Source organism: Lepidochelys olivacea (genome assembly GCF_965140295.1).
Source record: "Lepidochelys olivacea isolate rLepOli2 genome assembly, chromosome: 4".
NCBI lineage: Eukaryota > Metazoa > Chordata > Testudines > Cheloniidae > Lepidochelys > Lepidochelys olivacea.
This window is the reverse complement of record NC_140414.1, coordinates 113,732,944-113,757,850: the sequence shown is the minus strand read 5'-3', so window position 1 is coordinate 113,757,850 and position 24,907 is coordinate 113,732,944. Positions and strand designations below refer to the sequence as shown.

Sequence of the window (24,907 nt, the reverse complement as noted above, 5' to 3'; positions counted from 1 at the left end):
CACTCCTGAAAAAAACAAATGGTGTGTGTCTCAGAAGTTATCATTACTGACATCCTAAATATTTTGTAGAGTTAGCTACTCTTTTCCCCCCCTCATTCCTGTCTGCCTCTCTGTTCTGCCCCGGCCCCTCTCTCCAGGGACCGGCCCTTGCTGTGCCCCAACTGCCCCTCGCTACGGGAACTGGCCCCTCTCTTCCCCAGCCCCTTGCTCCAGGGACAGACCCCTACTGTTCCCCGATTGGCCCAGCCCTGACCCCTTGCTTCAGGGACCAACCCCTACCATGTCTCAATTGCCCCAGCCCCTCGTTCCAGGGACCAATCCACCCCACGCCCTGCTGTTCCCTGGATGTGCAGGCGAGTCCTAGGAGAGGGAAGAGTGAGTGAGGGGAGTGGAGAGAGAACAGATGGAGGGGGAAGGAGTGAGTGAGGGGTGGGGCCTCGGTGAGTGGGCGGGGCAAGGATGTTTGGTATTCAGCAATTAAAGCTGGCAATCCTATTTATTTCTCAGAAGACAACTTGAGTATGACCCAATGAAGCACTGTTTGGATCTGTGTGGAAAGAGCTTAGAAAGTAATGTCTAAAATTTGAGGCTATCCGCTGATTGGTATTTGCTCTGACCTCCATCCACCCCTCTCCCTCACTCTCACTGCTTTCCAGGATGTCCCCTTTTCCTTCCTCCTCAGCATTCCTCATCCTTCCTTTCTCTTTCCCTTAATCCTCCCCTCAGCTACTTAATACTTTTTTCTTTTTAAATAAAAAACGCAAAAGCTCAACGTGCGCACACGCACACACCACGGAACTAACACAATGTTTGACAACTATCACTGCGACTACTCTGCATGTATGTTGCATCCCTTTCCCACACCCTTTGTCTTCTCTATGTCAACTGATCTACTCACCTAAATAAAGTTACTTCAGTGTTTACAGGATTAGGCTATTAGACTACAAGCAATTTGGCAAGGCACAGGTGCTTTTGAAAACTTTATCCTATGTGACTTTGGAACCTAAATCCAATTTTCACTTAGGTACATTTGAAATTCTAGTCGTAGTCTCATGCTATCTGGCCTTAGTCTGGCAAACCCGGTCCATATAGGCATAATGGTTTGCGTACAGAGATCTGATTGCAAGATCAGGACCTACGTATATGCAGTATCCAGTGCCATGGACCTGACCTGATTAGCGTCCAAAAATCCCAATGTAATAGAAATAGAACAAGAAAAACTCATTTGTGATTGTTGTTACAATAGTCAAGTTTGCTAGATCAGGTAGCCTATATCACGGCCAACTTCAAACTTTCAAGGAGAAACAAGAAGCCAAATACCTTGGTCCTCTGTACTAGACAGACCATTGGTGAGATCCACTATGGCAATTCATGTGGTTTCTACTTTTGAGGTTAGAGGCTCAGAAGATCACAGTAAAGTTCCTTGTGTTTTTGGAAAAGATCAAAGTATTTTTAACTAGGGCTGTCAATTAAAAAAATTACTTGTGATTAACCGCACTGTTAAGCAATAATAGAATACTATTTATTTAAAATACTTTTGGATGTTTTCTACATTTTCAAATATATTGATTTCAATTACAACACAAAATACGAAGTGTACAGTGCTCATTTTATATTTATTTTTTATTACGAATATTTGCACTGTAAAAAAAAGGAATAGTATTTTTCAATTTACCTAATACAAGTATTGTAGGGCAATCTCTTTATCATGAAAATTGAATTTACAAATGTAGAATTATGTACAAAAAAACCTGCATTTAAAAATAAAACAATGTAAAACTTTAGAGCCTACAAGTCTACTCACTCCTGTTTCTTGTTCAGCCGATTGCTCAGACAAACAAGTTTGTTTACATTTATGGGAGATAATGTTGCCCGCTTATTTACAATGTCACCTGAAAATGAGAACAGGCATTCGCATGGCACTGTTGTAGCTGGCATCGCAAGATATTTACGTGCCAGACTGTGCTAAAGATTCATATATCCCTTCATGCTTCAACCACCATTCCAGAGGACGTGTCCATGCTAATGACAGGTTCTGCTCGATCATGATCCAAAGCAGTACAAACCTACACATGTTCATTTTCATCATTTGTGTCAGATGCCACCAGCAGAAAGTTGATTTTCTTTGTTGTTCGTTTGGGTTCTGAAGTTTCCACATTTGAGTGTTGCTTTTTTAAGACTTCTGAAAGCATGCTCCCTCTCACATTTTGGAAGGCACTTCAGATTCTTAAACCTTGGGTCGAGTGCTGTAACTACCTTTAAAAATGTCACATTGGTACCTTCTTTGCGTTTTGTCAGATCTGCAATGAAAGTGTTCTTGAAACGAACAACATGTGCTGGGTCATCATCCGAGATTGCTAAAACATGAAATATATGGGAGAATGCAAGTAAAACAGAGCAGGAGACACGCAATTCTCCCCCAAGGAGTTCAGTCATAAATTTAACACACACGTTATTTTGTTAACAAGTATCATCAACATGGAAGCATGTCTTCTGGAATGGTAGCAGAAGCATGAAGGGACATACGAATGTTTAGTATATCTGGCAAATAAATACTTTGCAATGCTGGCTACCAAAGTGCTATGTGAACACCTGTTCTCTCTTTCAGATGACATTGTAAAGAAGAGGGCAGCATTATCTCTCGTAAATGTAAACAAACTTGTTTGTCTTAGCAATTGGCTGAACAAGTAGTAAGACTGAGAGGACTTATTGGCTCTACTTACATTGTTTTGTTTTTGAGTGCAGTTACGTAACAAAAAACCCTACATTTGTAAACTGCACTTTCACAATAAAGAGATTATACTACAGTACTTGTATGAAGTGAATTCAAAAATACTATTTCTTTTATAATTTTTACAGTGCAAATATTTGTAATAAATCACGTAAGTTAACTGTGATTAATCTACAGCCCTATTTTTAGCTGCTGATATGGCTGAAAACTGGGAATGGCTCAGATCTGTCTGTTTCAGAGGTTACATATTTCCTAAACAACATAACTATCCAACTTTAGGGCAAGAATTAACTAGTTTCTGATTTTAGTTTTCAGACAGCAACCTTTCAGCCAACACAACTCTTTTTCAAGGTCTTCTTCAGTAGAATGATTTTTTTCTGCATGCTAACAAATGAGTCATCAGTATACTGAATGGATCAAGCAGCTTCAAGATGCATTCTGTCAGTGGTTCAGAGATTACTGTCTAAGGGGCATTAAAAATATTTCAGGTCGTTTTCAGGACTTTTTCATCTAAACCAAAGTTGCTGAGGCTGAAGTTCTTCTAGAATCAATTGACTTGCAATGCTCTGATGCAAATGTTGCAAAAAGTGACTGAATTTCAATAAAGACGAGATAAGTGAGAGATTGAGTTACTTAAGAGGAATGCTATCTCTTAGAAATATTTCCATTTGTGAAATTCATTTCTGTTATGAACGTGAAGACATCTGCACACTCCAATACCATACGTAATTTGAACCCCTTAGAAGAACTGAATGTCACTAATCAGTGTTGACAACTATGACACTGGAGTTGTACTAGCTCCGAGCCAAATCCAGCTCCACTGACGAACGGGTGTATGATCACACCCATTTATTTCCTACTAAAACATTTTTCTGGGATTGCAATCTCTGCTGCATTTTACTGCTTAATCAGATGAATGATTTAAGACAATGTAATTAATCTTTATATACACAACTGAGATTTTGGGAGAAATTTTTAAACAAAGGATTTAGACGCCAAAATAAAACAGCACTTTAACATGCTAAGAGCATCTCAATAAGCTAAGCACAGACTTGCCCCTTACTGCAAAGCTTCTATTTTACTCCTGTTAAACTGAAACAAATAAGCCACACCACCAATGAGTAATTGCTGGAGAATTCATTCCCCCAGCTTAGAGGTTCTGCACTACACACATTTTGAATTGTCCCAGATTCCGAAGGTTTTGGCAAGACATCATCAAGGCTCTCAGTTAAACATGCAAGGGGAAAGAATTTTGGAGCCTCAGATGCTCTATAACAGTGTTTCGTCAACCTGATGCTGCCTTCCTAAACTGCATCAAGGAGATCTCAGGGACTGGGGCCAGTCCACGGCCCAGTTGTTGAGAAACACTGCTCATTTCTAGTTAAGTACTCAAAACATTTTGGGGGCTGGAGGAGGAGCATGAGGGTGAATAAGGGCTTTATTTTAAGTTAACTTAATCAACTGAAGTCACCGCTAAAAAACCACCAGCTAATGAGATACTGGCGAGTGAATGGCTGCCAGGGAACAATGATTTTCATTCATTTAAATTTATTACTGACATGAACAGTATTTGAACCACTAATCAAGAGATAAGAAAAAAAATCCTTATTCAAATACATTCTGGAACCATGCACTGTCCTTGTATAAGACTCCTTTAACAGTTTCTCAAGTCTAGCCATATGACTAAGTGTTATGCTCCTTCACATTACTGTATAAAAATGGATAGGAACACCCCTTTAACATACCTCAATTCTCTGGCACATAACTCTTATATGGCACTTAAAAAATTCTCCTCGGTATCCTTTAGATACTGCTGGAAAAGAGTGTTGTTTTTTTTTTTAAAGCGGTGGTGGGGGAATGGAAGGTAAACATCTGGAAAAAATATTCCTTTAAATATTTAGATACAAATGTGTAAAAATAGTTCATCTTTATCTTAATGTCTTAGAATATTCCCATTTCTCACCCCCACACCTTCAACAAGGGAGAACAGGATAAAAGTCTCTTGAAACATCAGGTACACTTTAGGGCTGTGACTGATAGCAAGTTTAACTGCAATTTGTCCTCCTGGGCTTTCATATGATGTTGATGGGTGAGTTAACACAGAAATTTGCTTTTGCTTAGCAAGGGCCCCTGTTCACTTCAAGCTACAAAATTTGATGACCTCTGTTAGCACTACAATCTTATTAGAAACTAAACTTAAACCTCCTACCATCAGTCTTCCCCCAAAATCGTTTTGAAGCTATGACGACCTGGATGTAGCAAACAAAATGCACCGTCTACAAGTCACACATTCCCTTGGACAGAAAAAAGACCTCCACAGTGATGACCTAATAAAATAAATAAATACAGAACCCCTGGAGGAGGATCCAGGCTCTCTGATATCAGTCATAGGGATGCTAGCACAGAAATACATCACCCAGGGCCTGACAATGTTTTGTTAAGACTTACTCACTTTTACTTAACCCTAATAACTTTCAAGACTGGAATTCAGAAATGTGGGGTATGTGTTTTTGTAAATACAGGGCTGATTAAAAAAATATGAAGCATGGATTTTTTCCCCCCATGCAAAGCTCTTTATAGAAATAAATATACCATCAAGGAGCTGTATCTAGGTTTATCAATTTAGAAACTACAGATATATAACCATTGTGGGTTTGTGTGCGTCAACCAAGAAATCCTTTGCATGTCAGCTCTGGTCCTCTGTAGCAGAGCACCTATTAACAGTTACCCAGATCTGTCCCAGTTGGGAAGGGCTGCAGAACAAGAGTACAGGTAGGTAACAACTGTAGCCTCCTTTAAGATGTCACTTGTTCCCAGTGCTCACTCCCACTCCTTCACCAATAACAGAGGACCTTAAGATTGCAAGTAGCTTTTATAACCAAGTTTCTAGAAGCACTGCTCAGTGGGAGCGTTCATTAAGGGCGTTTTTGTCCTCACATCCCAAACACATGCTGCTAGTGCGTCAAATATTTGTCAGATCTAGCCAAACAGGAAAATTTTCTGCTTAAATAAAGGCCTCCATATTGCCGAACAAGAAAATCCTCTCATGTGATGTTTTATGGGAGTCATTTCAGTTGCTTTCAGAATCTGAGATGAACAACTTTACCTCAAGCAGAAAGTAAAACAGAAAAACAAAATCTTTGTAGCCTTTTGAGAGTGTTATGATTAATGAACACTGGGCTGTTTTTCAAGGATATTAAAGTTTATCCATGGGCAAGGGTTCTCTATTCCAGAAAAGTAAGAAACTGAGAAAGGAGAGGAGCACAGGGAGCATGAGGGGTTGGGCCTGAAAAGATCCCAACATTATGAAAATGGGTACCATAATGACTGTTAGATTCAACTTTTAAGGGCACCTTTTCTTTTTAAACTACATTATGAGGAAAACAAAAACACTGTCACCCTATAGAACAAAGCTTACAACATTGCTAAAAATCCTAGTTTTCGACCTACATGTTCACAACACACAGAATGCCCTGTTTCTATAAGACTAAAGATATGTAGAAACCAGGGTACCTCCACTCTGCAGGTAGGATTCTTCTGAGCAGATGAAGTTTGAAATATACAAGAAAACTGTTCTCTGAAGCATTACAAGGACAAAATCTTGCAGTTTTCCATCTGCCTCTTCGCAGTCAGGGAGTCACTCACCCACAAACCACAACAAAGCTGGTAGGTCTCATTTTATTACTAGTACTTGGCACATGAGTAGTGCTTTTCATCTTCAGACCCCCTTAACAAAAGGGAAATCACATTAATCAATCTTCACAACATCCATGGGTTAGATAAGGGATGATTGCTTACCTCCAAACGCTGCTTTTCTGAAGATAACAGTACTTGTGGCACTTTAGAGACTAACAAATTTATTTGAGCATAAGCTTTCGTGAGCTACAGTTCACTTCATCGGATGCAACCGATGAAGTGAGCTGTAGCTCACGAAAGCTTATGCTCAAATAAATTTGTTAGTCTCTAAAGTGCCACAAGTACTCCTTTTCTTTTTGCGGATACAGACTAATATGGCTGCTACTCTGAAACTTTTTCTGAAGATGTTATCTTTCAGGATTTTCACTCATGGCTCTTAGCACTTTAGTGAAAGGCTAGCAGTACTTCCTGCACAAATCTGATGACAAGGGGCTGTAGTCACACTGCTCAGCTTTTTGACTAATTTTTGATAGTCAGAAACAGCCACCAAGCGTAACTGAATGGAGTTAGCCTTTAAACTGGATTCTGACAGGTGAAGGGGACATGCAAGCAGTTTAGAATCATTAAATCACAGATTAGGGTTGGAAGAGACCTCAGGAGGTCATCTAGTCCAACCCCCTGCTCAAAGCAGGGCCAACCCGAACTAAATCATCCCAGCCAGGGCTTTGTCAAGACAGGCCTTAAAAATCTCTAAGAATGGAGATTCTACCACCTCCCTAGGGAACCCATTCCAGTGCTTCACCACCCTCCTAGTAAAATAGTTTTTTCTGATATCCAACTTAGACCTCCCCCACTGCAACTTGAGACCATTACTCCTTGTTCCGCCATCTGTCACCACTGAGACCAGTTCCATCCCTCTTTGGAACCCCACTTCAGGTAGTTGAAGGCTGCTATCAAATGCCCCTTTACTATTCTCTTCTGTAGACAAAATAAGCCCAATTTCCTCAGCCTATCCTTGTAAGTTATGCGCCCCACCCCCTAACCTTTTTCACTGCACTCCGCTGAACTCTCTCCAATTCGTCCACATCCTTTCTGTAGTGGGGACAGATGTGGCCTCACCAGTGGCAAATAGAGGGGAATAATCACTTCCCTCGATCTGCTGGCAATGCTCCCACTAAAGCAGCCCGGTATGCTGTTAGCCTTCTTGGCAACAAGGGCACACTGTTGACTCATACCCAGCTTCTTGTCCACTTTAATCCCCAGGTCCTTTTCTGCAGAACTGCCGCTTAGCCAGTCGGTCCCCTGTCTGTAGCAGTGCATGGGACTCTTCCATCCTAAGGTCTCTGCACTTGTCCTTGTTGAACCTCATCAGATTTTTTGGTCCAATCCTCCACTCTGTCTAGGTCACTCTGGCCCCATCTCTCCCCCCAGCTTAGTGTCATCCACAAAATTATTGAGGATGCAATCCATCCCATCATCCAGATCATTAATGAACATGTTGAACAAAACCAGCCCCAGGACCGACCACTGAGGAAATCCGCTTGATACCGGCTGCCAACTAGACATTGAGCCATTGATCACTACCTGTTGAGCCCAATGATCTAGCCAGCTTTCTATCCACCTTATAGTCCACTCATCCAATCCATACTACTTTAACTTGCTGGCAAGAATACCGGGGGAGACTGTATCAAAAACTTTGCTAAAGTCAAGGTATATCACACCCACCGCTTTCCCCATATCCACAGAGCCAGTTTAGCCTTTAATATGAAGATATACCTATCTCTCAGAACTGGAAGGAACCTTGAAAGGCCATTGAGTCCAGTCCCCTGCCTTCACAGCAGGACCAAGTACCGTCCCTTATTTTTGCCCCAGATCCCTAAATGGCCCCCTCAAGGATTGAATTCACAGCCCTGGGGTTAGCAGGCCAATGCTCAAACCACTGAGCTATCCCTCCCTCTACTTGTCTCAACTTAGAAGGGAATCAGGTTGGTCAGGCATGACTTGTCCTTGGTGAATCCATGTTGGCTGTTTCCTGATCACCTTCCTCTCCTCCAAGTGGTTCAACAGTCAGAGTCCCTTAGTCCCAAAAGAGGGCATCTCCTGTCCCCTGCACTTATCACTCACGTTTGGGTGTGGTGTGAGCTCCAAGTTGTGAATCTTGGATGCTGCTATATTGTCGTGTCCAGCCCAGTGGTCTCCATGCTTGTCAGGGCTTCCTCAGCTGGGTTTCATCTACTCCTCCACCCTGGCTATGGGAGTGCCTTAGCCTGCTCTGTGGGCCAATATCCGAGCCCTGGGTGCAGGCTGTGTTTAGACCTATTCCCAACAGCAGCAGCTGTTTGCTGCCCAAAGCCAGCCTTATCCCAGCAACGCCCCTCTGCCACCCAAGTAGCCTATAGCCAACCAATCCTGTCCCCAGTGAGAGAGAGCTAAGCTCCATTTACGGAGTAGCACTTTCCTCCTCCAGTGGGAAGCAGCCTGATAATGGGAAGGCAGGAGTCGGATTCTGACCCAGTCCTCTGGCCAACCAGATTTGAGACAGAGGAGCCAGTTCTCCTCTCTGCCCTCTACTCTGAAGTTAAAGGAGTAGGTAAACATGGAGGGATGGCCCTTCCACACCGCTGACATGCATATGTGGAATGGCAGCTCCACAGGTGTCACGAGCACAATAGAGCCAGTAAACTCAGAATAAAAGTTGACATGTGGTTTTAATTTCACTCCAGTGCACATAGGCAGTATTTACAGTACATGTAAATCTTCAGCCCTTCAAGTGTACTTCCTTCTAAGCGCTGTTTTCTAACCTTTCTACCTACATTATTATTTTCAGCACTCTTCTGACTTTTCTATAGATCGTTTTGAAGGGAAGTATTAGGCAGTGTTGCCGAAACTTATGAGTTCATCACAAGTCTCACCATATTTGGTGTTTTTTCCTAAAACGGCAGCTCCTGGAGTCAAGTGGTTCTATGAACATCTGAGTTACCATTTTAAAATTTAAATTTTTAAAAGGAAGTTTTAAGCTCTCTAGGTTTCAAAAAAAAAAAAAAAATAGAAAATGTGATCTGAGTGAAGCCCAGAGACTCAAAACAAAAAGGAACCCATAATTTGTTATTTTTAAAACTCATGATTTTTTGAGGCCTGAGGTAATTTTTGAACATTTGGGGATATGGATTGGGATTTCACCTCTCTGGAGTTTAAAGGGAATATGAATTTAGGTTTTTAAATGCTAAATTAGATACTGAGAAGAAAAAACTGTTAATATGAATGTTAGGCACCAGGAGAGACTGATGACTGACTAAAATGGGGAGTCTCAAATTCTCAATAATGTGGGCTACATCTTAGAGAGACTGTTTCATGGACACCTTTCCTTTGGGCTCACCCAGACCACTACTTTCCCTCCTATCTGTGCTCAAATACTATCCCAGTGGCAAAAAAAAAAAAAAAAAAAGCTAGCCCCTCCGTTCAAAGACAACAACAGGAAAATATTCATATATTTTTGCCTGGCATTAGTGCAACAGATGTTTTGCCCGTTTTGAGAAGTTACAATGGTTATTTCTGTTCTTCATTTCATCACACCCTCTCATTTCTTATATTTCTCAGTAGAAACCAAGATCCATCCTCATGCAACTGCCAGCTCTCTGCAGACCAACAAGTACTCTGTTGAGCACGGTCACTGAACCTCTAGCCTAAAATAAGTATAAGTAATTAATATAGCTCCACACTGAAACCCCCCCACAAAACCAGGAAACCATGCAATTGGAAAGAGCACCTAAACACGGTGTAAGTAACTGGTATACATGCAAAAGATTTCTAAGCCCCCTTTGACACCATGATACCCCTAATTGTTCACTTGTTTTAGGATACAAGAAATACAAATGAAGAGGTAATCTCAACTCTCTTACCCTTGTTGATTTCAGTTTAGGTAAAATGATAGGCATAACCATTTGCTCTATTAATGATAGCTCAGGTATTTCAGGAGTTAGCATATTTAAAAGAAAGCACGAGTCACTGAAGACTTCATGGTCTTCCAATGTGAATTGGAATGTCCACTTGAATATCAGATTTTTTTTTATTGACATCAATATAGTTTTAAGAGTTTGAATTCTCACAAAATAGTTTATGTATGATGCCAACTAAAAACAGAAAAAGCCTACCTGTTTTCTTTTTTCAGGAGGAAGACAGGGATCCCCATCCTACAAATAAAGAGATACATTTTATTGGCAGCTTATTTCTAAAATCGGTAACCATATAAGCTTTGCGGCTCTAAGACTTTAAAACACCAGAATATATCTGAACCAATAGCTTTCAAAAAGTTGCAGTTTGATTAGAGACACTTCATGTTAACTTCAGAAGATTCTTTGAACTGGAGAGTTAAGATTTATGTACATTGCTAAAAACAGCATATCATACATTTGTGTTGCATTGTTCTCCATAACAGTGCATGACGTTACCGTGGCATAACACTGCAGTCAGTTTTTAAATGGTAGCCTGACTTTTAGATTAACCTCCTTGGGATTGGAATGGTCTTTGTTTGTGCCTTATACACAGTCTTGGCAGAATTTAATTTTTATTTTTTTCCATTAATTAATTTCCTGCAACTGTAAAAATAGTTAATTGAAGAAAATTAAGGGGAGCAGGTTAGGGCAGCATTGACAGCAAGGCTCCAGGGGGGTTAATGTACTGACTGCAGAGCTGCAGGATGCGCTCTATGCTGTCGAGGGGCCCAAGACAGCAGGTGCAAGGTGCGGAGGAGGCTGCAGTCCTAGCTTGGCAGAGCACAGATCCCCGGCCAGGGCTGCCAGGAGGTCAACTCGCCACTCAATGTGGAGGAGGAGGAAGAGCACCCCACGCTGACTGGCTCTGTCCCTGGGCAAGAGCCATTCAGCGGTGAGGTGGCTTCTCCCATGGCCAGAGGCTTGTCCTTCTCCTTACAGGTCTGGCCAGAGGTCTTTGCTCCACTGGCCAGGACCAGTGTCTTCCTTGCACCTTGCATCTGCAGAGGTCCAGTGTTATTGGCCCATTGTCACAGCTCCACCCACTCCTTTGACAGCAGGGCTGCAGAGGGCTCTGTGCTGCCACAGGGCCAGCGACACCAATCTCTGCAGGCACAAGGTGCAGAGGGGAGGCTGAACTTACAGCGACTGTTACCTTAATCGGATTCAGAGTGGCAGCTGAAACATTTACAAACATCTGTCAATTTAAATCGAATCCTGCCAAGCCAACTTTTATAGAGCCAACTACATCAGCGCTTAACAAATAAATAATGGTGGAATCGGGATCATACCATCTGGAAGTAGTATAGCAAACAATTAATTTTTACAGCATACACTGCACTCATAAAAGGAAAACACTTTAAATTCAGGTTCATTCTTGCCCAAATCACTACAATGTTCATAAAGTAACATACAATCAGCTCCCGGTATTTCTTTTTCAGTGACTGGTGTCGTTCCCGCAGCTGATTGGCCATAAGCTTGTACTGGTCTCTTTCCTGTTGACATGTGTCCAGTTCCTTGGAAAGTATCAGCAATGCTTCCTTTTTACTTTCTAGCTTTCTTTTACATACCAGATACTGCAAAAGAGAAAAGGGAAAGTAATTGGACAAAGCATTAATTCACAAGACTATGCTGAACTGAGAAGACTAAGTTTGCATTAAGAAAATATTTTAAAAGCAATTTATCTGTAAGGGTTTAGAGGTGTACGTTTGTGTCTTTCTAGGTTAAAACTGAAGACTTTAATATACTAGAATCACTGGGAAAGTATTTGCTGGACAAGAGAATCCTAAAATCAACTCTTAGGGCCAAATTATTCCAACAGTTTCAAGTCACAGAGTTTCCTGGCCATTTTCCCCCTAGACACCATCCATAGAAGCAGCCAGAGAATTCCACAGCTTAACCTGGATTGTGGCTTTTTGAGCATCTAGTAAAATGTTCCTAAACAATTCCCAATCATAATTACCTAAATTACCATTAATTTTTAGTTCTGTAATCAGTTCCTCTATCTGTCAAGTCTAGGTCTAATATAGAATTCCCTGGCATCGGTTGCAACACTTTTTGAGTTAGGAAATTGTCATCCATAATATTTAGAAATTCCAAGCATGTTTTAGTACCAGCACTATGAGACCTCAAGCATGTATCACCTAAATTGAAGTCCTCCATAATCACACAGCTCTTTTCCCCCCCTGCACACAATAGATACATGCATAAGGAGCTGGTCATTCTGCTCCCTAATGTGATTCGGACATCTGTAGCAGACACCAAGTAATACCCCATCTTATGCTTTATCTGTTTGCACCTGTAAGCATGCAGGATCATTTTCTTTTGAGTTATCAGGAACTTAGGAACAGGTAATGCCATTTTTGGCAGAGTGCCACTCCCCCTCCCCTATCCCCCACTCGATCCTTCCTAAATAGATTTTAGCAATTGATTTTAATATTCCTATCATGGGATTCAAACCAGGTTTCTGTAACACTAGCTAGATCAAATTTATGTTCATAAATGAGCAATTCCAATTCCTCTTGTTTGTTACTACCCAAGCTCCTAGCACTGGTGTACAAGCCATTAAAGTTATCTACTAGTCTACCCCACGCCACCACTTTCCCTTGAGCCCTTGATTTTGAGGGAGAAAGTGGGAGAAATTATGTATTATATATGCATATATCATGCTTTTCTGTCATATCTGAATTTTAATTCTCAAAAAAAGTGTTTATACAACTTGCTTCAGTTTTTACAACGTGCAGTCAGACTCTCTCACCGCACACGAGAGTGTGTCTGTGAAGAGTGCTATATTTCTACTGTACATACTGTACAACTTGATGTTATTCACATATATGAGATGTGGTACTAAATACATTTTGAATTTGCCCTGTAAGAGACCAAACATCACAGCATTCATGAAAACAATTTATAGTTTCATTATATACTCTGACAAGAATATTTTGTCATTATGGGCTCTTATACAAAGCAACAGCATCAGCACTTCCATACTGTTCAAGTCAGTGTAGTTCTTCAGGACAAAAATCATTACTCATATATACTACTTGCCTGGAATTGACTTACTTAACTTCAATTTAAAATGAGTAAGGAAAAGGTTGGGGGAGTGTTTGATACATTAGCTGTACTAATGTCTTCCAAAAATGGCAAATGCTTAGTTGCAAAACCAAAAGGGAAATGAAAAGCAATTCCAAGAAGGATTTGAGCTCCTGGAGAGGACACTTCCACCTTGGATTAATTTTATTCCTGGCAGCAAAGAAATTGAAACACTGCCATAAATGTTCTGGATTATGATGCCTTGGCATAAGCCTCACGAAGGCAACTATACCTCTGTACTTGTGTCCTGACACCTTGAAAGTGGCAAATCCATGGTAAAAACCAAAAAAGCCATCCAGAATCTAAAATGTAATGCTGTCAGTTACTCTAATGACAGCGTAAACAATTCTAAACTTCAATGAACAATTGTGTTCATCCATTTCTAGTTTCTTTCTCTCCCTACTTTAAGACCAACCAAAAGTAAGGGATTTCTGTACAAGATTATGAATTGCTACTTGGAAGTAAAATCACAAGCCAAGAGTTATGACTTCAGGTGAATAAAGCTGTTGGAACAGAAAACCATCCTAATATACCATATGTATGAAAACATTTCTAACATATTCCTAATAAAGGAAAAAGATAAATAGAAGGAATTAAAATACTAACTCTGAGACCTGAGAATTAACTTTGACAGGCCCTTTATAGATATCTATAAAAGTCTGCCTCCAACAGTTTTGCTGATAAATCACTTGAATTTCAAACTTTTTCCTTTATGAAGGAGTCCTCTTTGAAGAGCTCCCTTTCCTTTATTCAGATGTTCTCATATACGTAAGCCCAACAAATTCCTTCCCCAAATAATTACTCGCTACCAGAAATGGCAATTGGACAGGTTAATTAATACATATAAAAGTGAAAGTAAACACAAAATTCCTTGTAAAAAAAGTCCCCATACTCATTTATTGACCAGCAACAAGGGGACTGGCACATGCAGTCAGCCTGATGTGGATCATAGAACTGATTAGGCAATGTGTATAATGAGAGGGGAGCAGCAATTGAGCACCTCATATCAGAAGATGTTCACAATGAGCAACTACTTCCAAGCACCACTATGACTGGCTGGGTAGAGCCAGTCTTAAGATTTAGGCCTTCAGACCATAAAATGGAATTATGAATGAAGATCTGTTAGTTACAAGAGCTACATGGTAGCCTGTAACTATACTGCAGTACAAATGCAGGCTTTCAACCAGTAAATATAGATCAAATGCTAAACAAAAATAGATCCTGCCATCCATGTCAGGCCTCCATTAGAAGTACATTCAGAGCATGAAAGAACATGTCACCTTTTATGGGGAGAAGGTAATTTACCCTTATCAATTAGGCTGACAGTGACTGAACCGTGAACAGATGGTGACAACTGTGTTCAGGGTCCAAATGAAAAGGGATCACAATGTCCTCCGCACATTGAGTCAATTGTGCTCTGACTTAGTGAATTATATACTGATGAAGAGCCATACATAAGAAGGTGGCTTGATATTTCTATGTAGGCATTTTTACCTTCTAAATGGATTTAAAAAAATAATATGGAGTTTGCTTCTGTGGACTTATGTCAAAAGTAAAAAAAATCTACAGTAACAGCCTATTCTCCTAAGCTTGATGATTCTCCAAAACTATGATTCTCCAGAACTATGTTCCCAATTCTAATCTATTTGTTTTTCACGTAATAATAAATTATATCAAGACAATTCAAAGTAGGCAAGCGAGACACTATGCAATGCATATGCTTTTTACCAATTAAAAAAGGAATAATGGCCATAAAGTGAATGAGACCAACTGAATAACAAGAGAGGAAGGTATTTAAGGAAATAACAGGGCCCTGTTGAAAACTGCATATCTGAACAAATGAGACCAGCAGAACCAGTATGGTGCCGATTAAAACAGAAAACACAGACTTGAATATTCTGGTTTGAACAAAGCAAGAAATGGAAAAAGCAAAGCAAAGAGATTTTTAAGCGTAGGTCTTTAGAAAAAATATCCAATAGCTGCTTCTGTTTACATGAATGCCAAAGGTTTCCTTTTCTCAAGTGGAAGAAAAAAGGTTACGTACAGTAGGCCACACAATCAGTGAGATATGAACAAAATGAATTCTGTAATGTATTCTAGGTACAGTAAAATATTTATACCACACCAAAAAATAAAATAAAAAATAAAAATCTCTTCTGCATGGTTATATTAAATTTTAAAATCCAAGAAAGCTTCCTTTTCAATGTCAGCTTAAAAACAACAAAACAAGAAGTTACCCATGAACCTGCTTGCGTCCCTTCAATCTAAAAAGCTGAAGCGTATGGGTTTCCTTATTTGCCTAGTGACTTATCTACCAATTAACTGTTATCTGCAATAAAACAAATGATAATTGCTACCAGGCAGATCATAATAATTAAAAGGAATATATATATATATATATATATATATATATATATATATATATATATATATATATATATATATATATATGACAAACTATTTATTGCCTGAAATGCTTTACGACCTGGTAACTTCTTTAGTGAAACCGAGTAAGAGACTGATATTACAGGAGAATGGAATTGTGCCAAGGTGACCCTCTCTACCCCAAACACTAATTATTTGTCCACAGCTATTTTTAGTGACAAATCTGGTTAGATCTCATCAGCTACTATGCAGACATGGTCTAATAATCCAATGAAGCTGGGACACTGTCAAGGTCTTAGAATTTACAATAATGCATGACAAGTTCATATCACAAAATAGTTTAGAAATTTGTCTATATTACATTTGTATAAATGACTGGCTTATAGCTTCGTATTTCCCTTCTTGCCATTATTTCCACATCAAATCACCAACTGGCTGAGAGCAAGAGTAATGAAAACATCTCTAACCTCTGCTTATGAATCACTGTGGACTGCATTCTATGTATTCTCAGCATTCTGGAATCAGTACAACTCCTAAATTTTGGTAGGAACTCAATGGTACTATACAAAGATGTTGAAACTTATCTTCTTCCATTGCTATTTCCGTTCTTGAGAGCTGAAACTATACACTCAAATCTTTTGGACAAGAAGTCCGAATCACTAATGTTTCACGCCCTCAACTATTAAAGCCTTTATCTTCACAACGCCCTCGCCCCTATGAGGTATTGCAGAAATGGGGAACTGAGGGACTGAAAGATTAATGCCAAAATTTCCAAAAATATCCATTGACTTTGGGTGTCTTAATGATGGAGTAACCTTCAAGTTGCCATGGGGCTGACTTTTCACAGGTCAGCACTGGCTTCTCCCACTGACTTCAGTTGCAATGTTGAGTACTCAGCACACCTGAAAATTAGGCTTTAGGTGTCTAGTTAGGTCTGAGGAAATGAGGAACACAATTAGTGGCCACCTGTTACAATTCTGGTTTAAATGACTTTCCCAGCATCACATCCGAAGTCTGTGACAAAGCCAAAGATAAAAAACAGTTCTTCTGGGTTTCAGTCAATTGCTGTACCCATTAGACAATCCTTTTTCTTCCTGAGTAATAGCCATGTTAGTCTGTATTCGCAAAAAGAAAAGGAGTACTTGTGGCACCTTAGAGACTAACCAATTTATTTGAGCATAAGCTTTCGTGAGCTACAGCTCACTTCATCGGATGCATACTGTGGAAACTGCAGAAGACATTATATACACAGAGACCATGAAACAATACTTCCTTCCACCCCACTCTCCTGCTGGTAATAGTTTATCTAAAGTGATCACTCTCCTTACAATGTGTATGATAATCAAGTTGGGCCATTTCCAGCACAAATCCGTGAGAAAACCTGGATTTGTGCTGGAAATGGCCCAACTTGATTATCATACACATTGTAAGGAGAGTGATCACTTTAGATAAGCTATTACCAGCAGGAGAGTGGGGTAGGAGGAGGTATTTTTTCATGCTTTGTGTGTATAAAAAGATCTTCTACACTTTCCACAGTATGCATCCAATGAAGTGAGCTGTAGCAATGAAGTGAGCTGGGAAAGCAATTCCCAGATGATAAAGTACATGAGGCAGAGATCCTATAGACAACAGTCTCACCGTGGATCAGAGTTCAGCGATTCAAGTAACTGTGACTAAACACTATTTGTCCTGGTCTACACTGACTTAAGTAGAGGTCAGCATGATGTAATTTGATTTCATTTTTCAAAGTCATGTTCAAAAAGCATATTTTGTAATGTAGACAAGCCCTTAAGGGATTTACGGTCTTTGGTTCAGATCTTATTACCCGTGTTCAGCCTTCAACATTTCTTGGGGTACCCATTGGATACCTTTTTCCCGTTCTTGACCACAGTGGGCAGAGACACAGTATTCACCTCTTTCACCCCTCTTGCTTCCCCAGTATCCAACTGTCTGTACTGCCCAAGAAATGTGGAAGCCAGTACGATAACCAACCTGACAGTAATGAAGTTTTTCCTAATGTCCAACCTAAACCACCCTTGGTGCAATCTAAGCCCATTGCTTCTTGTCCCATCCTCAGAGGTTAAGGAAAATAATTTTTCTCCCTTCTCGTAACATTTTATGTACTTGAAAACTTATGTCCCCTCTCAGTCTTCTCTTCTCCAGACTAAAGAAACACAATTTCTTCAATCTTCCCTTATAGGCCATGTTCTCTAGACCTTTAATCATTTTTGCTGCTCTTCTCTGGACTTTCTCCAATTTGTCCACATCTTTCCTGAAATGTGGCACTTAGAAATGGACACAATACTCCAGTTAGGTCTAATCAGTGCAGAGTAGAGCAGAATAATTACTTCTCGTATTTTGCTTACAACACTCCTGCTAATACATCCGAGAATGATGTTTGCTTTTTTTGTGCTATATAGTTCACTCATATTTAGCTTGTGATCCACAATAACCCCCAGACTCCATTCTGCAGTACTCCTTCCTAGGCAGTCATTTTCCATTTTGTATGTATGCAACTGATTGTTCCTTCCCAAGTGGAGTACTTTGCATTTGTCCTCATTGAATTTCATCCTATTTACTTCAGAGCATTTCTCCAGATCATTTTGAATTTTAATCCTATCCTGCAAAGAACTTGAAACCCCACCCAGCTTGGTATCATCCACAAACTTTATAAGTCTATTCTCTATGCCATTATTTAAATAATTCATGAAGAAATTGAACAGAACTGGACCCAGAACTGATCCTTGTGGGACCCCACTCATTATGCCCTTGCAGCTTGACTGTGAACCACTGATAACTACTCTCTGGGAACAGTTTTTGAACCAGTTATGCACCCTCCTTATAGTAGTTCCATCTAGATTGTATTTTTGTAGTTTATTTATGAGCGGTCATGCAAGACAGTATCAAAAGCCTTATTAAAGACACAATATACTACACACTGTATATTGCTTCCCCACCATCCACCAGACTTGCTACCCTGTCAAAGAAAGCTGACTGTTACTTATCACTTTATTATCTTCTAGGTGTTCGCAAACTGATTGCTTAATTATTTGCTCCATTATCTTTCCGAGCTGACTCGTCCATAATTCCCCGGGGTTGTCCTTATTCCCTTTTTTATTGGAACGATATTTGCCCTCTTCCAGTCCTCTGGAATCTCTTCCATTACTTTTCAAAGATAATTGCTAATGGCTCAGATATCTAGTCAGTCAGCTCCTTGAGTATTCTAGGATGTATTTCATCAGAACCTGGTGACCTGAAGACATCTAACTTGTCTAAGTAATTTTTAATTTGTTCTTTCCCTATTTTAGCCTCTGATCCTACCTCATTTTCAGTGGCATTCACTATGTTAGCCTTCCTATTGCTACTAGCCCACTAACCTTTTTGGTGAAAACTGAAACAAACAAAAAACAATTTAACACTTCTGCCGTTTTCACATTTTCTGTTATTGTTCCCCCCCACTAAGTAGTGGCCCTACCCTGTGCTTGGTCTTCCTCTTGTTTCTAATGTATTTGTAGGTTTCCTTGTTACCCTTTATGTCTCTAGCTATTTTATTCTCATTTTGTGCCTTGGCTTTTTTAATTTTGTCCCTACATACTGGTTATTTGTTTATATTCATCCTTTGCAATTTGACCCAATATAAGCCAAGTTTACATCATTTTACGACAGTACACACATGGTTTTGCACTGATTTAACTAAACTGATTTTTAAAATTCGTTCCAGTTAAACCAGAGCAACTTGTGAACACAAGGCGACTTGTCTAAGTTCACAGGAAATCTGTGATAGAACTGCAAACTGAATCTTGATCTTCCAAGTCTGAAGGCAGCGCCACTGCCAGTAGCAATGCAGAAGTAAGGATGGCATGGCATGGCAGTGCCACCCTTACTTTGTGCTGCTGCCTGCAGAGCTGGGCCCTTGCCAGCAGCTGCCACTCTCCAGGTTCCCAGCTCTGAAGGCAGTGCAGAAGTAAGGGTGGCAGTACCATGACCCCTCTACAATCACCTTGTGCCTGCCTCCCCCCAGCACGACTCCCTTTTGGGAGTCTCAAACCCTGAGTTTGAGAAACGCTGGCTTCTCCTATGAAATCTGAATAGTATAGGTTAAAAATACACAAGAGACCAGATATCATGGTCCATGATGCATTTTTCACAGCAGTGAATTTGGTAGGGCCCTAACCATAGCCTAAACTTGGTATGATCAATGAGGCTCTGCAGGGGCACAAGGGCTCATCCACATGGGTTTAATTTCAGGATCAGAGCCCAGACTTGGAGTCTGTAGGCTACAATATTTTGGAAGTCTGATGAACCAAATAAAGTCATGAGTGTTTTTAAGAAGTCCGGGGACACTTCCCTCCACCATAATTTAAAAAACCCTTTTCTTTCCCCATCCCCCATGTTCCCTCAAGACTGATGAGAAAAATTCTGTCCTGACATTTCATATTGTGTAAAAACCAGAAGAATAGAGAAAATGCATATTTCAGTCTTCCAGCTTATTGTGTATTTGATACAGCATTGTGTGTGTTGACAGTTAGACCCCAATCCTGGAAGTAGCTGAATTAGCTGAGATCCCCATGCTCACACAAATTCCCACTGATGTCACTGGAAGTTGTCAGTTTCATGGCTCTGTGTTGGAGTATTGTTTGCAAGATTAGGGCCCTATGCCACAATCTTGCAATGTGTTACCAATTGTTATGCATGCACAGCCGCAGTGAAATCAGTGGGTTCACCCACATGAATCATATTGTAAGTTTGGGAACTTTCAAACAGCAGCAGAAGAGAGACGAGTTTTTTGTTTTTTTGTAAACAGGAAAATGTACTTGTAAAACAGCAAAGGTTGTGGGCATGGTACAGTGGCAGTATACTACCAGATACTAATTTTAACTCACTTGCTGGAAACTAAATAAATTTCAAGTTGATGCCTCTTTACGTGGTTGCCTGCTACTTTGGGTTTGTGCATGTGTTACCAATTGTTAACAGTCTGTTACTATATATTTTTTTAAGTGTAGATAGTTCAGAGGTTTGTATAAGGCATGTAAAACAGAAATAATATTTCCAATATTGAATTGTTACTTCTACCTATTGAGGTTACAGGCCCAAATCTTTGTCTACCATAAAGACTGTTTTGCATAGCTTAAGTACCCAATGCTTCTAAAGTAGATGTCTAAAGCCTTGCATTTGCAACAAGATTAGAACAAAAGCTGAAGTCTATTTTGTCTCAAACATGAACAAAGCTGTGTATACATACTATTGGCTACCACAGCATACTTACGTTCAAGTGCAGTCCGCTGTCAACCTTTGTTTTCTGTTGACACTATCTAAAAGCTTAAAACAATTTAAGGCCTAGGGCCGCAATGCTGCAATTTGATCTGTGCACAGGTGAACCCCCTGTGACTCTCGCACTGGCAATTGCAGGATCAGTACCTAAGTAAGAACTGCCTTCTGGTAGTAATCAGGAAGTTGGTACATGCAAGCAAAAACAAATTTAAAGTTTGGGCCCAAAGCAACTTGTGACAATGTCATTTACAACTGTGCTATCTGGTGCCAATATTTAATTTCGACAGCATTAGATGTGATACACACCAGATAGCAGTGCACCATGAAGTTTCACATTGTATAAAATTTCTGAAGGATGCCTAACAATTATACATGAAGAGTGAGGGGGCAAGGAACATCCACAAGCCAGCCAAAGGACTTAAACATTATGGAGCTTTCCTTCCCGTGCCTGTAGAGCGCCCACCTTGAGAAGTCATCACAGACCAAGTCGTCACAAACTTTTAAAAGACGTATCATTGAAAGGCACACATTCCTTATTCCCCAGGACGGGCTCCAAGCCCGACAGCTCACACAAGGTCACTGCAGTGTTTTGGGTCCGCACCGAACTGTGTTTCTCGCTCTGAAGGGCTTTGGGAAGGAAGGTGCAAACCAAGGGCCAAGGATCAGCGGTCCAGGGGCTGGCTAGCGGGCTGTCACAGCCCTCCATTAGGAGCAGGAACACCCAGGCTCCGCTCCACCCACTGTTACTGCAGCACCTGCGGCACCCCAGGCTGTTCACGAGCAACCGGCTCGGCGCGGGAACAGCCCAGCAGAGGGGGCAGCCGGAACCATTCGGCTCCCCGGGGGCGGGAGCCAGCATCGCCGGCCCACGTCCAGGCCTACTCCGAGCTCCGGGCTCTGCCCCCTGTAGCGCTCCCGGGCGGGCTCCCCGGCCTGCCCCAGCGCTGGTCAGGACCCCGCGCCCGCGGAGCACAGCGCTGAGGCCAAGCGCCGGCAGCCGCCCCCTCCGGGCCCCCGGGCCACGCCGCCCCGCTAGAGCCTCGGCCGCTCCCCCAGCCCGGCCCCCCGCCGAGGCCGCCTCACCTCGCCCACCAGCCCCTGCCAGTCGCTCTCCGTGCGATTGAAGCTCATGGCTGCGCGGCAAGTGGAGCGCTCCGGCACCGCCTCCAGGGCCGGGCAGCGCCAGCGCTACGTGGGCTCAGCGGAGCCGCCTGCGCAGCGGCCGGAGGCCCCCCACCGCCACCACCTGCCGGGGCGGTGTCGCCTCCGGCATCCTGGTCCGAGGCTGCCCCGCCCCCTGCATCCCGGTACGAGCCTGCCCAGCCCCGCCCCCTCCGGCGTGGTCCGCCCCGCTCCGCCCCCGGGCGCCGCCTGACTAGCCTCGCCCCTCCGGCCCGGCCTGCCCCGCCCCCTGCCAGCGGCCCGGCCCCGCCCCTCCTGCCCAGGCCGGGGTGGGGCGTTGGAGCCCAGTGCAACAAGGCCCCTGCTCTCTGCCCCCGGCTCAGGAGCCCCGCCCTCGCCAGCCAGGCCGGCAGGCTCCAGGGCGCGCGGACTCCAACGGCAGCGCCCCCAGCAGGGGCGAGTGTTACCCGCCGCAGCCCTGCGGCTGGCCCCGCACCTGCACGCTCTTGCCGCGCCAGAAGAGCCTTGGGCTGTTCCAGTTTAGCTGAAACCCGGAGCAGAGCGACATAAGCTAAACTGCAGCAAACAGCTTCTTCTCAGCAGTAGCTCTCCACCTCTCCAAGATCTTTAAGGTATTTAGCCTCGCAGTGCCCTGCTGTAAGGAAGTATTAGTCCCATTTTCCAGACAGGGAGCTGAGGCACACAGAGGCTAAGTGACTTGCCCAAGGTTATGCAGGAATTTTGTGGCAGAGCAGGGAATTGAACCTGTGTCTCCCACAAAAACAGCAAGGAGTCTGGTGGCACCTTAAAGACTTAACAGATTTATTTGGGCATAAGCTTTCGTGGGTAAAACACCCACTTCTTCAGATGCATGCCAGGCATCTGAAGAAGTGGTGTTTTACCCAAATAAATCTGTTAGTCTTTAAGGTGCCACCAGACTCCTTGTTGTTTTTGTGGATACAGACTAACATGGCTACCCCTTGATACTTGTGTCTCCCACAGTTTAAGCAAAAGCCATAACCACCAGCCCATACTTTTTCTCATATAAGGTGGGGAAAAGGCACTTTCTTATATTGGCTTAAATGTGTTCACATGGAAGTAATAACAATATACTATTTTAAATTCACACCTTAGCTTAAATTGGTGTACAACCTTTGCCTGACCCCTCAGACTGGATGGGCCAATTCAACTGCCATTGTAAATTAGAGCAACAGACTCCTCGCAGCTATGGCTAGTCACAGTGCAGAGTGGTCCAGCCACTGCCTCTCGATCTCCTACACCAGGGTATACGAGGCAGCGCCCTTAGGTAATTTTGGCTGCTTTATGTCACTCACAGAACCCATAGTGCAGTGAGTGTTCTCCTCCCATGTATGCTGGAGGAGCAACATACGGGCGGCAGGAAGACTAGAGAACAGACTCCAATCTCTCAGAATCTGGCTCTTAAATTGTAAGCTCCATAGGGCATGGACTCATGTTATTTGTCCGTTTAAAGTTATACAGATGAATACATAGTAATAATGATCTTGGATATGAACTTGCTGGACTCTGCTTCTCTGCCTCCGTTTACTCCAGCATCAGGTTTCAAGTTGTAACCATCAGCATCCTGCATCCTGGCTACTGAAGCCATGAAGTTCAATCACACAGAGAGCAACTGACAGGGACGGGTAAGCAAGGTGACGCAGAATCAGCCTTGGGGACTGTATTGCCAGCTCTTGTGATTTTATCACAAATCTTGTATCTATGGTGTGTTTTTTAAAGACCCATCTTCTGGAGTTATGTGATTATGTCAGACTCCCAACTTTAATTTGAAAAAATAAGTGAGTTTCTAGTCCTCATGGTTGCAGAGAGAGAGCCTGAAATGTGACATGAGTGCACTGTAAAGGCTCAGAAACAAAAAGGCAAATAACAAGGCCACAAAGTTTACTTTTTAAAACCTAAGATTTAAAGTCACTTGTTATTTTTAGGGCCTGACTCATGATTTTTGATCGCTTGTGATTGGCAATAGTGAATCCCACAGTATTTTAAGTTTCCTGAATGATTTTTTTTTTGTGTCACTCATTTTAGGTCTTTGTTACACACTGTGGCCCAAAGTTGTGGCCTTGACAATCAGAAAGGTATCATGAAAAGTAGTTGGGACAAGGGGGTTGTTGTTGTTCTGCAGCTATGAAATATTTAGTTTCCGTGTAAGCTCCCTGAGAATGAAATAAACAAATAGCCCAGCACTGTGTATATCTACTTCCTTTTTGTAGCGCCTTTTAACGATGGGGATAGGAGTCATCTTGACAGTCACAGAGATGAAGTGTTTATCTATCCCTCCTACCCCCTCTCCAACCTCCTCTCACTCTTTAATATCCTCCTGCAATCTTCTTCTAACTCTTGAACCTCATCTTCTCCTGCTTCCTCCTCCTTCTTGCCTTCTCTCACTTTTTCTCATCCCTTTCCTCTTTAGCTTTAACAACTCTCCCCTGGATCCTGGGAATTAAATGCTGATCTCCTGAGTCCCAGCCCACTGCTTTAGCCACAAAACCAGCCTTCCTGTTCTCTAACAGGTGAGCTCTCCTGGTTCTCCTACCTCAGTTACTGTGCCTTCACCATCACTTCACCAATAACCTACTCTTGTAATTCGTAATCTGGAAAAAAAATTCATAGCCCTACCTCCCTCTCCAACTTCAATCCGGTC

General features: G+C 42.0%; 1 protein-coding gene across 2 annotated transcripts in view; it reads right to left on the bottom strand.

Moving 5' to 3' along the window:
* The window catches only part of CCDC149 (coiled-coil domain containing 149), a 63,061-nt gene extending 40,653 nt beyond the window's left edge, over nt 1-22,408 (bottom strand). For both annotated transcript variants that reach the window (XM_084625973.1, XM_084625974.1), the window contains exons 1-3: nt 22,189-22,408; nt 11,772-11,933; nt 10,519-10,557 (exon numbers count right to left, since the gene is read on the bottom strand). In XM_084625973.1, coding sequence (XP_084482099.1) covers nt 10,519-10,557; nt 11,772-11,933; nt 22,189-22,236 — 249 coding nt within the window. In that variant the 5' untranslated portion in view covers nt 22,237-22,408. The remainder of the gene's footprint in view (nt 1-10,518; nt 10,558-11,771; nt 11,934-22,188) is intronic.
* Nucleotides 22,409-24,907: the final 2,499 nt, after the last annotated feature.